This window comes from Nestor notabilis, unplaced genomic scaffold (assembly GCF_000696875.1).
Source record: "Nestor notabilis isolate BGI_N333 unplaced genomic scaffold, ASM69687v1 scaffold179, whole genome shotgun sequence".
NCBI classification, from domain to species: domain Eukaryota; kingdom Metazoa; phylum Chordata; class Aves; order Psittaciformes; family Psittacidae; genus Nestor; species Nestor notabilis.
In genome coordinates this window covers 36,969-53,387 of record NW_009943091.1, presented here as the reverse complement: position 1 = coordinate 53,387, position 16,419 = coordinate 36,969, and the positions used below count along the sequence as shown (strand labels likewise).

At 36.7% G+C, this 16,419-nt stretch overlaps 1 protein-coding gene across 1 annotated transcript in view; it reads right to left on the bottom strand.

Moving 5' to 3' along the window:
- The window catches only part of MYOM2 (myomesin 2), a 75,635-nt gene that overhangs the window by 37,836 nt on the left and 21,380 nt on the right, over positions 1 to 16,419 (bottom strand). Inside the window, exons 10-16 of the mRNA XM_010021720.1 lie at positions 13,293 to 13,454; positions 11,395 to 11,536; positions 9,611 to 9,810; positions 8,380 to 8,433; positions 5,828 to 5,955; positions 2,635 to 2,818; positions 46 to 220 (exon numbers count right to left, since the gene is read on the bottom strand). Coding sequence (XP_010020022.1) covers positions 46 to 220; positions 2,635 to 2,818; positions 5,828 to 5,955; positions 8,380 to 8,433; positions 9,611 to 9,810; positions 11,395 to 11,536; positions 13,293 to 13,454 — 1,045 coding nt within the window. The remainder of the gene's footprint in view (positions 1 to 45; positions 221 to 2,634; positions 2,819 to 5,827; positions 5,956 to 8,379; positions 8,434 to 9,610; positions 9,811 to 11,394; positions 11,537 to 13,292; positions 13,455 to 16,419) is intronic.

Here is a 16,419-nt window from a genome sequence, read left to right as displayed (position 1 = left end):
CACAGTTTTCAAACCTCCCCAAAAATACAGAATTATTGTCAATACCTATTATATTTAATAGGTTTATGGTTACTAGGTTCCCAGTGATTTGATCCCACCACAGAATAGTCAATATAGTAGCCATACAAATCCTCTTCATGTTTTGGTTTATCCCATTGAACCACAACTGATGTTTTCGTATTCCTTGTGGCCACTACCTGACCAGGTGTAGATGGAGCAACTAAGAAAAAGAGAGAAAACATATACTATTATGAAATACATAAAAATAAAAGTTAGCTGAGGTAGATGCAACACTGCATACTTTTATCATATTTAATCACTACAGACATGACTTCTACCATGCTAATATTGCTAGATGATATATATTTTAGTATATTTGTTTTACTGTAAGTCTGGATACTTCATATATGTGTGTATAAATATATTCATTTTTCTATTTGTTTACTTAGAGTAAACTTACTCTAACCTACGAAGGTCCCTACCTCTCTCATTTTGTATAGGTTTCTGAGGATGGAGTTGTAGGATAACGTATTTTCAAATATCAGTGTGGATAAAGGCTTATAGGTATGAAAATGTTTGCTCTCAGAAGTTCTCTCTCTAATATTCTCTCTCAAATAAAAGATTTATGTATAGCTTATGCCCCTGGAGCACAACTGCATCAGTAAGAAATGCACATAAACTGTAGAGGTATTATATAAAGAATATTAAGAAGTACAAAACAAAAGAAAGACAGCATTTTTTTTAATTGTCTTTCAATCTCAAAATAAAATAAAGTACTTGTACATTATTGTACTTCATGAAAAGATCTGCAAGATCCAATGGATTCAGTTTGAGATGAAAGTATCTCTATTTAGGAGTTTATGTGTGTCTGCAAGTACATGTTCTTAAGCTGCCATTATAATCAAAGAGCTAGCGCTTAATTCAGTTACCCAAACAAATTAATTTAGGGTCATTTTAGAACATCTGAGACCACTTCATAGAGCTGATACGTATGACTCAGGAAATACTTATCCCCCTTTGAAATGGCAAACTGAAACCGTTTGAAAAGGTACTAAATGCCTGTTTGGCTGATTAAACTGCAATTCTGATCAGTGGTTGGTAGAGTCCTGAAATTCATTCATCTCACCCCAATGTAGACACTCCATAGCTGGGTGCCATGGGGCAACTTATGGCAACATCAGCCATCTTATCCTCCAGACTCCAACTGCCACAGTGAGAGCAGAAACATCTATAGCACCTGCTGATCCTACAGAGAAACACCTAAATTTAGATGTTGATTTCAAACTGAATACTCTTTTACCACTCATTTCAATTGCATAATATTGTGTCATTTTGTATGGCCTAGAATAATCCCATTCACCTTCTAGTTTCTGCTCAAGAGAGAAAGCTACCCATAATTCTAGTGTAATGATTGCCTTCAGCATGAAGTTACCCTCAGGAATGTCAAATGCTGAGGTACCCTTAGCTAACCTCAGAAATGTCAAATGGTGCTATGGGCAAGCCACTAAAAGGAGCCATGTGTTTCTGATATGTTTTAGCTCAGGTGGTAAACTCCATCTCTGAAAATACTCCTGCAGTTTCTCTTTAAAATAGCTTCTTCTGCTTTCTGCTTTCAGCTATAGTTATGATTTATCCAGAATGTCTTGCGTTAGCCCCTAAGGGATAACCTATTTTCTGTACTAAGTGAAATAAATACAGTATTTTTCTTCCCTACCTTGGGGAATGTTGAATGGTTTAAATAATTTATATGCATTAATGAGACATCAAATCAAGAATACATAAAAGCAAAAGATGCTTTTATTTTATCATGTATACTTACAGATAAAGCTAAAGGTGATGAATTACACTTTTTAAAAATTATGGTAAACATTTAGAAGGCTATATCTATCAACATTAAAGGAACTATGGTATATCGGGTACTGTAAATATTTCTTATATTTCTAGCAAGTGCAGTAGTATAATATATATGCTTTTAAGGTGACAGTTGTCAATACATGAGGCTGTTTTATGTGACCTCTGTAAAACTGTAAAAGCAAACCAGATATTTGACCACTCTCTAAACTTTCACTTATGCATATGAATGTGAAACAATTAAGATAAACACTTAATTTTCATTTGGAAAGTTACCAACGAATATGCAGATGTATCTTCTCCTATCCCTGAAATCTACTAATCTGCATACCATGGGAATTTTGCACCAGCAGCAATTTGCAACTTAGAATACTAAGAAAGAAATGAAAGGTTAGCTTATCTATCTGAAACTGTAGGGAATTAGGTAGTATATAATTACCTAAGCCAGACAGTATAATTACCCAAGTTGGCAATTAACCTGTATTTTCTTACTTTTTGACAAGTCACATTAATAGAGCACTCTGTAGAATGAATAACTAAAATTAATTTAACTTTTTAACAATTATTGGTCTCAGAAAGGAGACTTGTGGTCATCAGGAAAATTTTTTAATGTTTCTAAAGCTTAGAATTTTGGTCTTTCTGAAATCCTTCACAGTATTGAACACCAACTGGTTCAATTACTATTATTGTAGTTCTACTGATTTTATTATAATGAGCTGTCTATTTCCATTTTGTAAAATAACAATTGCATTTAATATTGATGTCATAAAATTTATCTCTTACCGATGGTATCTTCTGGTTGAATAGGTACTGTGATTTCAGATGGATCACTGATGCCATGCTTGTTTGCTGACAAGACTCGGAAAACATATGATTTTCCTTCTGCAAGGTCAAACACTGCATAGCGAGGAGATTTTACTGCAACCTGTGCATTGACTCTTTGCCAGCTTCCACTACCAACCATGGACTACCAAAAAATAAAAAAATAAAGGAGAAAAGAAGCTGTGAGTCAATTCTGTGGACTGTAAAAAAATGAACATATTGCTGTATTGCATCCTGTCATGAATTTATTTAAAACTACGAAAGAAGGATCACTTGCAAATGCGTTGCTCTAGCATATGCAAATTCTAACAGCTCATGCATTCCATTACTCTACAAAAATGTCTGACTACCTCACTGTCTCCCTGTCTGTTTAGACCTCAATATATGCACACTTGTACATACAGCTAGCCTTCAGTTAGGGCCATGACTGTCAGCTGTGATTGGTTCCAAAGGAGTTAATTTCACGCCCTGCAAAACTTGCTCGAATGCCCAAAGGTTTGGTATAAAGCAAGAAGTTCTACTCCCAATTCTACAGAAAGGGAGGGAGGAGGATGTTACTTTATGCAGTGATTTATCTTTATGTAGTTCAGGGGTTTTTTTAGTAAGGTCATGTCCCTAAAAACGTTAATCAAATGGAACGATTACTTTTGAATATTCTCAATGCAGCAGCTGAGCTAATCATCTCTACAACTGCACATGGAAGAGAGCCAGCAAACAAGTACTCTAAGAGAAGTCTGCTGTTTGTTAGGTTCCCCAAATGAACTGTTGACCCAAATCAAAAATTAGTCATGGAATATTGCAGCAATTCTATTAAAGCCCAAGTGCTCAGTAAATAGCTTACATGAAATTTCCTTCAAGCACAGAAAGGTGCATACAAAGTAAATGCTTATAAAATTTTGGAACATACAGTCTGGGAACAAAACCTGATAGACTGTGAAGTTCTTAACGGAGGAACGGTGTTTCATAGGTACTTGGAAACTACCCTGTATATAAGAGGCCTACTATAGATATGTAATAAAAACATAAACAGCTGGAGCCCTTATATAAAAATATTTTTCATACATAACAAAAACAAAATCCATACATTTTATTCATAATAAAAAAGATTGAAAATATGAAATCAATATTCTTTCCATATATTCTACTTTCTGCCATGAAAAATGTTAGTTAATTGTTGCATTTCATTTTCACAGAGCAAAGAACCAACATCATGTTTTATTCTGTAGTTTTATTTATCTGTTAAATAATGACTTTAAGGGAATATTGCTATACAGCAGAGATAACTCATTTCCATTTTGTGTTTCCTGAGGAATTTAAAAATACATTTTTATTCTTCAGGACTGAGACTTCTTTATTTGAAATAAATCAGTTAGAAATTGTGCTTTTCTATACTTGTGCTTTTCCAAATTAACAGATAGCTGTGGAAAGCAAAAAACCAAACATTTATCTATGAACTGACTGAGCTATTCATATATATAAGATATTTATATGCAAAAAGATTTTAGATTCAGGTATTAATTAGTATAGTGCAGCTTTTTTTTTCTCCCTAACAATAGATTTTTAGTCCTCATTCTCACTTTCCCTTGCTATGTTTGGCATTTAATTAAGTCTTGTTTGTTCATTATTGTCATTGCTCTATACTGGTTTTGGAGCTATATAAAGCTATTTCTGTAAAATAAGCAGATACATATCTTTTCCAATTCATATGAAATTCAGCTAAGCAAGTGTAGGTGTCTTCTCAACAGAAACCTATATCTGAGCTTTTTCTGGGTTATTCTGTATATTCTGGAAGCAATGAGGCATTTTCACGCCAACAGCTGGTTGAAAATCCTTAAGTCAGTATGCTTGAAATTTATAGGTAAGAGCAGATGTATGCAACTGGGAATAGGTACAACGAAGACATTATTTTATTGCATAAAGAAAAACCTAGATACTTATATCTATGGAAATTTTCATTACTTTTTCTGAATGTGAAAGGCAGAGCAGGAGAAATCATAGATATGCTTGCTGGAAAATTTAACTAGTGACTGGACTTCACTTTACACCTATGGGTTCAACATCCAGCAGGTAATGGACGATGAAGAATGCAGAGATGGGCTACAAAGATCTTCTGAAATGGAGATTTTGATGTGACTGAGAAGGAAAAGACAAGATGGGGCTGCAAAAAGAGGAGTGATGTGAACAGAATGGTTGGCTGAGAAATGAACTTTGGAGGAATGTGCTGAACAGATGTGAGAAGAAAAAAGTTGCATGGTAAGGGCCTGAGAAAAGGCTGTCACAATATTCAAGATGCAAATTGAATGTGTTGTAGTTTTATGGACAGTTTTAGTGGATCGTTAAGAAGGGGCATATGCTAGAGGCATAATACATAAAAACTAAGTATAGCTTGGCATGTAAGAGTTTTAGAGGTCAGGTATGAGGCCCTGTTTACCCACTAGGGAAACTTTGCGGCAAGGAGGAGAGATGATGACCTCTGGCTGTAATCCAACATACTTAATTTAGAAACTTGGCCCTGTGACAGATGTATCTAAATCTTAGTAGTTTAAACGGGAGAAGAACAAACCTCTCCTACTGTGATGACTGAAGTCCCCGTCAAGTAAAAGAGAAGAGGAAGGCAGCCATGAAGACTGCCAGGGAGCAGTGAACCTGAAACAGGCATCTGCATCGCTGCTGACCTTACAGGGAATAAATTGGAAATATCAGGGTATAGCAGAGAGTGCTGTAAGCCTGAAAAAATGAAAATGAGAATCAAATTATGAGTCACTGTTTATTCCTAGCTTTACCACAGGACTACCAGAAAATTCCCTTGGATACAAACAGACTGCAAGCTTCCAGTCTTGTCTGTAGGACTGCAAAATCTTAAAATGTTTCTTTTCCATTAAACCACTACCTTACACATGTAGTTTGTTGTCATTTTAGACATCAGTACGCAAAGAGTACAGGGGTATCCTTTCCCCTGGGTCTTGAATTTCAGTGCTCATTAAATCACATAATAAGACATTTGATTCTCCATATTTATATGGCATCCCATTACCAAATCCTGTGAGACCATAGAAAGTGTTAGTTTCATTGTTCATTCTGTAATTCTAAAAATGAATTGAATGCAATTGCACACAGCAATGAAACAGCCAAATGCCACTGTACAGCACAGTACCTTCTCAATGAAATATGTCAGTGGTTCCCTGCCACGGGGAACAGGTGGATCCCAGCTGAGTACAACGTATGTTTTGCTGATTTCTGAGGCATGTACATTGGTGGGAGGGCCTGGAATCTGAATATCACCTGGAAGAGGAATAGAGGTAGAGAATGTTAAACAGCAAATCAACCCCTGGGTTAGTACTAATATTACAGCTCATCTTTCTGAACTCACACCCTGCAGTGCAATGCTCAGCTATTAGGAGCTATGATAGCATCTGTGCAGTTCACTTGCTCACTTTAATTAAATTTTGAGAAATAAGGCATCAGTTTTAAAAGCTAGTTATTTACTTTTTCAGTAAAAGTTAAATATGCCCCCTGAACACCTGTGCATTTGTCACAATTTTTCCTAAGATCCCATTTGAATTACTTCTACCTGCTGGGCAGAATGTCTTGGAAAAAAACCTACTCATTATATGCAAACAAGAGATATTTTTTGATCAAGGACAGAAGTTTAAAGAGCTATTATGAGAAATTTGAATATGTCCCCAACCCTCTGGTAACTCCACCAGTTAGTTCATGTGGCCTAATCAAACCCTTATCCCCACTCTCTCTGCAGGGTTACAGGAAACATGGGGCAGGAGCCTGTGTACCATGGGCCAGGCTGGAAGAATTCAACATGGCCCTTTGTGATCACGCTCACCCATCCAGTGTGTGAAAAACTGGTTTCGCTATCTAAGGAATTACAATGATGTAAAACAGCACTAGGTATAAGAGGCTCAGACCTACGATAGACCACTTCAGGCATAGCTACACAGCTCTTAAGAAGCTTCTTCTTGGAAATGGGTTAGAAATAGCACCTCAGCAGATATCTAAAAATGTTTTATTTTTTATGACTTGAAATAGAGAAAGCAAAAAGTTTTGTTCTTATAAGATACGTTTTTGCCACTTCTCAGGGTAGCAAGGAGCATATATCATCTAAATTCTCAGGATTTTACATTTTAAAAGAAAAATATTTCTATAATAATCTCTAAATCATGGAAGTGATGTTTTAACAGTTTATAAACGTCTGTAGAACCAACCAGGCTCAAAATGTACACTGAAGTTATTTCATCGTACACGTTCCCCAATCAAAACCAGACTTTTTTTCAAAGTAAACTGACATATCCAAAGAAAATTTATTTTTTCTCAATGCTTTCTGTATTTGATTCCCTACAAACACACCTTTTCTTTAAGAAAGGCACATTAATCAGCTGTTTAAGACAAAATTACCGACATACAGTCAAGAAAATTACAATAATCCTTCACAGCATAATGAATAAAGTCAAAAGGTTTTCAATTGGTTTCACATAACTAAATCCCAGTGTGTTTTCTTACAGCCTGGAAAACACCAAAGCTGACATAATTTGTAAAGATAAAGCATGATGGCACAGACTGCTGTCCCAGAATTGCACTAAAAAATAAATCTACTTGTGATCTATAAGATCTCTTTTTCAGAAATGGTCTCCAATCTAGCAGATAAAAGTAATGATCTATATATACAATGATATTTGCATATCCATACTCCTTTATTAAATTTGCACATTCATGTAACAGAATTCCAAATATCATTTTTCATGCCCATGCCAGAGCGGCCATTTCATGCCTCTGATCATTCTCAGGCCGTCCTGAGAGCAGGAGTATATTCTGTGAAGCTGAACAAGCAACACAAATATATTCTGATAATATAATATGATTCTGATCCTGTAATACCCATATTATTTCATCTAGTGTACCATCTCTGCAAAATAGAGAAAATTCATCTGTCCTGCCCATGTACTGGGGAAAACATTTAATGTCTGATTCTCCTTCAAACTACACCTGTTCTTACATGATTTCTCACTTAGTATGTTATTTTTGGAGATACAGCTTTATAACCTTTGTGGAAGAGAGTAGACTGACTTTTTTTTTATTACTGAGCCATTATAGTTAACATTTTTGACAGTTTAAGTGAAAAGATCATTATCCAAACCTAAAAATTATCACCACATATAGAAAGAACCAAAGAGAGAAGAAATTGAGGCTTTATCTCAAAAGTTGGCAGTGATCTCTCCAGTTGTCCTAAGGAAAAATAATATTTAGTGTATAACTTTAACCTTATGCACAACCTTTCTATTCAGAGAGATATTAATTAAAGAATTAAGATGGATTGCATAGGTTTTTATGAAAATGGAAATAACTTGCTCAGATCATCAAATTCAGTCTAAGAAAGCTATATTTAGCTCCTAGAAGGATGGGAGGAAGGGAAATGTGAGCAATCAGATGCAATGTTCAGCTGCTTAAACTCAGCTTAGCACTAGGCAAAGCAAAAAGTTGAGTAGATGCTGTCAGCATGCTGTTGGGTGTGTGATGTTCTCTGCCCTTTTAGACTTCACCTTTCACTTGTGTTCTCAGCCTTGCAATCCAGAATATCTGCCTTTATTACAAAGAATTCACTTACTATGTGGATTTTTTTCAAGCCGTGTTTCTAATGATAGTGCTAAATTCTTGGAATATAAACAGATGGACTGAAGTCATAGAAATGCTACATACCTTCAAGGTCATCCTTACTGATCACAATCTTCCGCCCTTCATCCACATGAATAGCTGTTAATCAAAATATTCAATTAGTTTATTGAACCAGTCTAATAGATTTACAGATTTTGCAAATAATTGTCCAGGACCCATTCAAAAGCTCATATACCTCTGTTTCTGTAACACTGTTACTGAATCATTCCCCAGATGGTTTCAACTCAGCCAAACACTGGTTCATTCACTTTCACAGGAAAACAAAGCATGAGAAGTACTATTTAAAGATGTACTAAAAAGCAAGAGTCATAACCACAGTAGATAGATTCAATTCTGTGGCAAATTAGTAACCAACTGTATCATGATCTGGACATTTTTTTATAGGAATTAATCAAAAAGCTAATGGAAACACAGCATATTCATCTCAGATTTTACCAGCAACATTGGGGCAGTGCTCTGCAGTCTTCATAATGAATTTAATTCCCCTCTGAGTAAAAGGAGCACACAAAACAGAACATGTGCAAGTACACAATATACGGAATCTGTACAGGGGTTTAGGACAAGGCTAAATCAATAAAACTACTCCCCAGAGCAAGCCAGCTTACTCTATGCACGGAGAAGCTCTCATAAGGCTCCTTTGCAGTCTGCAGGGGCCTTGAGCACAAAACCAGCTTTCAGAAAGGGCTTGTTCATTAGACATATTGACTTGCTCCACCTGCTGGAAAAGTCACAATCTCAGAGATCCCCCAACCTGTAGCACTGAGAGCTTTGTGCCAGTACTTGCACTAAAAAGATGTGGATAAATACAATAGTCTGTGAGCCAGTGAATTCATATGAAAACTTTTGGTTTTTCTTTAACTAAAACATATTCAATAGCTTTTTCAAAAGTTACTACCAGCACATGTAGGTGGTTATGGGATCTGAGGGCCCATCTGCCAGTGCAAATGATACAAGCTTCCAGGGACCTCTTTTGAAAACATTTCTCTTTGTGATAATGAGGGCCTAAATTTAAGGCTGAAGAAAAACAGCCATAATTGATATGGAAGTCCCCAGGTCCTTGCAAGCTGTCTGTATGGGCATTGCCATTTCAACCACATCCCTCACCTTGAAAGTACTGAGATATTCAATGAAAGAAAGAAATAAACTCTGCTTCTTAAGTTAACTAAGCAAAGAGAAACGTTAAAAAAAAATGAAGAAAGAAAAGAAAAGAAAATAATCAAATATTCAACATCTGCTTCTGCCTTGAATAACCTACTTTGTGTTCTCTCCAGGTCAACAGGGTCAAGAGCTGCAACTGGTTCAGATGCTCGAGAAGGCCTGCTAATGCCAGCACTGTTCACTGCCCTTACACGGAATACGTAAGAATGTCCCTCGTAAAGACCAGTCACAGGATACTTGCAGATTTTTACAGGAGCATCATTGCACTGGACCCAGTTTTCCAAGCCTACTTCACATCTTGGAATAACAGAAGACAGCATTTATCAGTACCATTCCACAATAAATATATACCATCCTACACAGAATCACAGAAGTCATAGTCACTAAGTAGAGGAACTAAACCATACACCTCATTAACGAAAGTCACACTTCTTTCCTCTGATCAGGCAACCAATTCCCACCCTGCTCATATTTATTCATAATGCGATTGCAAAGGTCATTCAATAATTTTTCTTGCATGCTTTTTGGCCTTTTTGACTCTCTCTGCTTACCTACCATTTGGTTCTCTTCCTTGTCAGATAAAAAACAAGTTATTCACTTTTATTTTTAATATGCATCCCCACAGAACATGCTGAAATTACAACATTCACCCAATCTTTTCCATGTCTTTGTTGTCATATTTTTAAGCAAGAATCATTGTGCTTTTCCCTCCCAACAATGGTTGGCCCACAGACTGCAGGAGTCATCAAGAAGCAGAGTGATGTTCTCATACTGACTCCTTTGTGTGTACATACCTGTTTTGTGCCCTACTACTATAAACTTTTGTGGAAATGACTGCCCTGTGCCCTGGCAGTACCAGGAAAAATAGGGTCATGATCAAGGGCTCCTTGACACTGCAGCAGTCCAAGGAAAATGTCAAAAGGCACAGCAGACTAGATTACATACAAAATAGGTGAAATACTCCCATGATCTATGCACTGCACAAATTAAATGTAAGTGGTAGAGTCCCCAGGGCTTAAGTTAATTTCCTCCTACTGACTGCCACTCATAAGCCAACATTTTCTAGCAATTCACATACAGTGGTCACTGAACCAAATTGCAGGGTAGCAAATAGCAATGAGCCACAAATGTTGCTCTTAAGAGTAAGTAGTGTACATTATGAAATCATTTTAGTAACATTTTTGCTGACTGACAGTTTCAGACACTAAGGATTAGATGTTCTGCTCTGCTTACAAGGGGAAAGCATGCACTTCAGTGGAAGAGATATGCAAAACAGCGCTTGATCCCCTGTTGCCAGGCTGCCTTCACTGAGCCAAAACACCAGCAAAGTGCAAAGCAGACTGGAGGAGAGAGGGTTGCTATTCTGATTTAAATTAGCAGCTCCTGGGAGCTCCTGGCATACCACAGTTAAGGCAGTAATAAAAAGGTAATGTAATAAATCCTAGATTTCAGCTTTTGCAGTGTACAGATTAAAGAGACTAAATGTAATTGAAGATGCCTATGGATTCTGGCTTCTATAAATCACATAGTTGGAGATCATTCTCTGATTTAGCCACATCCATACTAGTGGGCATTTTTAGTGTCTGATAAAAGGTGGCTGCCTGCACCTGACTACTGAGAATGGCTCCCAGCCCTTGCTATCTCCCAGACTGTACCTGGGAAGGTACTAGATCATCTGGCTAGATGGGCTGGGCTACAAGTTTGCCAAGGAACAATCTAGTAATTTAACACAGTAGGCAGCTGAGTTCCAGTGACAACGGTCTATAAAAATATATCTAAAGAATCCTCATGTTGAAGGATACAATGGTAATTCTATTGTTCTTCAGTGTATACATGTTTTTAGCAATGAACAAAATTAAATAAATCCCACTGTTTACTTACTTGTCAACAAAATACCCGATGACTGGGCTCTCATTGATTGTGTTTGGTGGTTTCCAAGTAACAATAACATAGTCTCTGTTAGCATCATGGCATTTAACATCCATCGGTGCCCCTGGTGCTCCTGCGATCAATGCATCAGCATCTGAATCATAAATGAAAATAAATCAGTTTTGACCCTGACTTGACAAAAGGGAAGATTTCCAGTTCACTGTGCTATTTGTTTATATGAATGGGAGCCCAAAGATTTCATTACACACTAATTCACTGCACTAATGAATTAGGCCCATAATGTCTATATTTCCACATAGACGAAGATAGTTTTCAAGACAGAAAAGCAGCTTAGGCGTAAACACCTATTAGTTTTCACAAGAATTAAAAGCCCATGTGTTTTTGATGCTCTTTCCCACTGAAAGCTGTGGCTCAGTAGGTTACTGATCAGACCAAGGTACTCAGTAAAGAACATGTAGCTGAAGAAGATAATTCTCTTAAGGAATAAAAACTTTTTAAAATATTGATACATTTCTAAGTTGACTTATTATTTAAAGTCTTACAATACCAACAGGCACAAATAATCTATGTTCCACCATTAAGATACCCTTCTGTGGCTTCATTTTGAGATGTGTTGACTGATGTGGACCTACAACTCCTAATGAAGTCTCCTAACGAAGTCTCCTAACAGGTAAAGTTCTCTCCCTTCAAAGAAAATTTCTATAACACAAAAATACTCTGTATAAAGTCTAAAATTATAGAGTGCTACAATCAGTTCTGAGGTGGCTGGTGCTCAATATCACATCACAGGCTACATGAACAAAGGCAAGAGGAAGGCCAGAGAGGACACTAGAGATTCCAGAGGACATAGCTTAAGTCTAGTGCATGCAAAGGGATCAGACATAATATAAAATGGACAAATTTTTTCCAGTGAGATTAGGGTGGCAGAGTGGCTTGTTCAGGACATACTGCTAAGCTGATGAAGCCCTCATGAAGTCCTGTGAGGAAGATGGATCTCAACTCCCTGAAAACATATTCATGTCCCTCCACTTCATACAAACTGTCTGGATGACACTTCTGCAAGACACACATGTTCCAATACGTTTCCAAGAAGAATAAGTTTTAAAATTAATACAGCTCCAATTGCTTCAATAGGGCTGCTCCAGTTTGTCAGCAATGAGGAAGATGTATATGAGAGTGTGAAAGAACTGCTCAAGAAGAGCTATTTTTGTCTTTCAATGAAAATATTAATACATGACTGAGGTCTGCTCTCAGATGCACGTGGAAGCTCATTCTCACTTCAGAGATTTGTGCACACAAATGTGAAGGAAAATTCTGACCTTTATTCTATTTTAATACATTTACCTCCTCTTCTCTATGTCCCTTGTGAAAACTCTATTTCTTCAGTGAGCTAATTTCTTATTTTTGTTCTATTCTCTGATTATTGTGATAACTGCGAATGATAGAGAGGTAGGAATATTTCTTTTTATTTCTTGTCTGCCTCCTCGTCAGGCCAGACACAGGATATGAGAGTGCCCAACAAGGCTTATTCCTAGTTGGCAATCTCTAGAGCTAAAACCATCACAGTGAGGACTGCTAGTATGCAAAGTGTTTTATTTCCTGCAGGGAAAGGAGACGGCAAGGCAAGAAACAAGCTGTTTCTTCAAAAGAAGGATTTCTATGGTTCTTCAGGAATGAAAATATCCTCAGAAGTGTGCTCCTCTTGAAGCCCCCCATTTATTGGCTAATCTTAATAACACAGACTACTACATATAAATCAAATTACTATGAAATACACAAGGCTGGATTTCTTTTGTATTTCAGCCATTACATGGAATTTTTTATAAAACTAATCTTTTCACTGCTTTTTGATTTTTCATTTCTCCTCAAGAAACAGGTAAAAAGTTTACCTCTGACAAATAGGTATGCACTGTATTCGCTCACTCCACCTCTTGTAACCATCCGCAGGGTGTATAAACCTTCATCATCTTTGTTCAGATGGGTAAAGGAAAGAGCTGCCTGGCCTTCTCCAAAATACAGCTTTGTCCACTTGGAGTCCTTTATCAGCACATCTGGAAGAGAAGACCCATCAGACGTATTACTATGCTGGCCAGAACAACCTATGTCCTAGTGCAGCTCTGTGCTAATCAGCAGCACAAACTAACCTTTATGTCAGGTTTATTCAGATTGATGGTGCTTTGGTGCTATGAAAACTCTACAGAAAGTAAGCTGCATCTCTCTAAACTTATTTGATCATTGAATTTCAGAGAATATGAGGACTCAGAGTACCCTATGCAGTGCCATCAACAGAATTTCATCATTATAACTTTTTAATACATTGACAGAGAAGAATGCTGCCCACATTTCAAAACAATGACATGAAAATCTGCCATACCTTGTAATGAATGCAGGGTGGAACTTTGTTTCATGTTTAATAAGTTTTGCTACCTGTTCAGGTCAAATGTCAGATTATTTAATTTCTTCCTCCAAATTTAATGACCAGATTTCAGTTTAATCTAAAGACTGCTATAAATATACACCAAATTTAAACCTTCACGGCATGCATGTCGAGCAGTGAATAAAATTAAATTTGAATCTCTCACAGGTGAGAGGTAGTGACCCATGATTAATGCAAATTAGTTTGATTGCTTAGTGAAACCAGAGCAAATGAATGAGCAGGATATTTTATGCTAGCCAAGAGATTTTCTCATACCACCCTTTTTAATAACTGATTGGATTATTTTTGATTTTTAACTCCCTAAGATCTATTACATACTAATTTATTGTAATCAGTGCATCAGAACTGTATTTAAAGGAGCTGAATATCTATAAATGTTTATTATTATATTGCTTAAATACACTTTGGAGCAGACGTTCAAAGAACTGTCAAGGAATCAGTTTTCCCACCTACCAGCTGCATTGCATAAGAAAGTATAAAAAATGCCACACATTCAGATAATAAAGCATCTGGAGGACACATACTACTAAAACTTACAGCAGTAAATTGCATAATCACCTAAGCATATAGTTGTTTTCTGAGAAGTGTAAAAAGTAAATTCAGTCACATTCCTTCCCATGAGATCCTTAATCATGAAATCCTTACCTAGAAAATCTGCATGTCCCCTTTCTGTCATGCATGTCACAATGGTACTGAGAGACATGTAGACTCACGAATTATTTTAAATCAGAAAACATCTTAATCTAGAAACTTTAACCAATGCATGAGTTCTGTGCAAAATCCTGAAGAAAAAATGAAGTTGAGTGACCAGCACATCTGAAAAGCTGGTCACTGAAAAGCTTGAGAGGGATGATAGACGCTCTAGTTTGAATATACAGAAACTGCAGGCAAGTCTGTATTGTCTGTTAAGGCCAGAATCATCCATTTCCAGCCTTAACGTATACCTGAGACCAGAAACTGCAGAAGCAGTCATGTTTGGTAAGAACAGAAAAACTCTCCATCACACACTGCCAAAGACCCACCAGATCCCCTAACTAAGCAGGAGCTCTCTTTTTTAATGCAGTCTGGATGCCTTTCTAGACAAACCAAGAAGAAGAGTAAATTTTGGAGGACACAAGCATGTTTAGAAGTTCTAATAAAGCAGGTATTCATGCACCAGCTATCACAATAACATTACAACTACAGGGTCTCACTATTGCACTCAATTTCCCTGTCTATTCACTTGTTGGGCTATGTAATTTCTCCAAGAATTTTTCAAAGAACAAACCTGTAGAAGACTAACCCTTGGAGGCAGTGTGATTCCAGCCTTACATGCTGGTTTTAGTACATGAGATAATTTCCCTAAAACATTACTCTGCTGAAAATTCGTATAAAGAGCAGGGCATTACTTGATACTGAAGCTTCTTTTCATCATGTCTGCTGAAGTTTCAGCTAAATTCTGCACTCCATTTTTCCCTCTGAATACAATTATTTTATTCTAGCTTACAGTATAAATGGCTGCAGAATGCTGGTGCATGTAGTTGTATAGTATTTATATTACATAAGAGATCAAAACCAGAAAGCTCCTGTTACCAGCTGAACTCATATCCAGATTAGATATGCATTTCTGAAGTATTATTTTGATTTAGTTCTTTCAGTAACTTAAATTGTTCTAAGTGGGCCATGAATTATAGACATCATATTCATGTTTATAAAATCCCAAACCACTTCAGAGGATTAGATTCAGTTGACATATTTCTGTCGGAGTCTAGTAGATATCCTCAATAAGGTTCACTCGCATGAAGCTTGTTAATGCTGGATGAACACATATTTCTCTCGTGTAAAATTATTGGAAGTAAATCATGCATATCTATCTCAGGGCTTTAGTTATTATTATTTGATTAACACAAACTGAAAAATTTTAGGAAAAATGCAGTTTGTCTTAATGCAAGAGAGAATTAAGTACTACTTCTTAAAATAAAAAGATGAAAAAAGCCCCAGAACATCTAAAACACATGATTTTGAAGAAATTATTAACTTTCTCATTGTTTAAACTTCTGCGTTGCCTCCAGCTTTCATGAGACTTAACACAGGGAACTGTGCAGCGCATAGCAAAGGTTCATAGTTCCTGCTGTGTTTGGGAACAAGTTTGCCAATTGACACCTCCATAAACCTCTTGAAAATATTGCAATCCATGTACAAGCAACAAAGGATGATTCTAAGCTTATTTGTATTATTTCATGCGAATGTAAGTAAAATAATGGGATGAAAGTCTATGGGACTCAGTAACAAAAAAACCTATTGGCTTCAGAGACCAAACTTTCATCTCAGGTTTTCATACAGAAGGTGTGTGAAAGGTAAGAAGGTAAACTGAAGTCAAATAAGGGGCAAACAACATGGTACTCTTACACATCAAAAGGGAATTACCTTGGCATTAGGAAAGGTTAAACTGAAAGGCTGTAAGCTTTTGTTCACCTATCCATAGTGCAAGAAAAATTCATGAATGAAACCTGGAACAACATGGGACGTCCCTTGAAAATTAGCAGCTCTTCATAGCTGCAGTTCCAAACCCAAAATCTCAGGAGTTTGGTGCCTTGAGA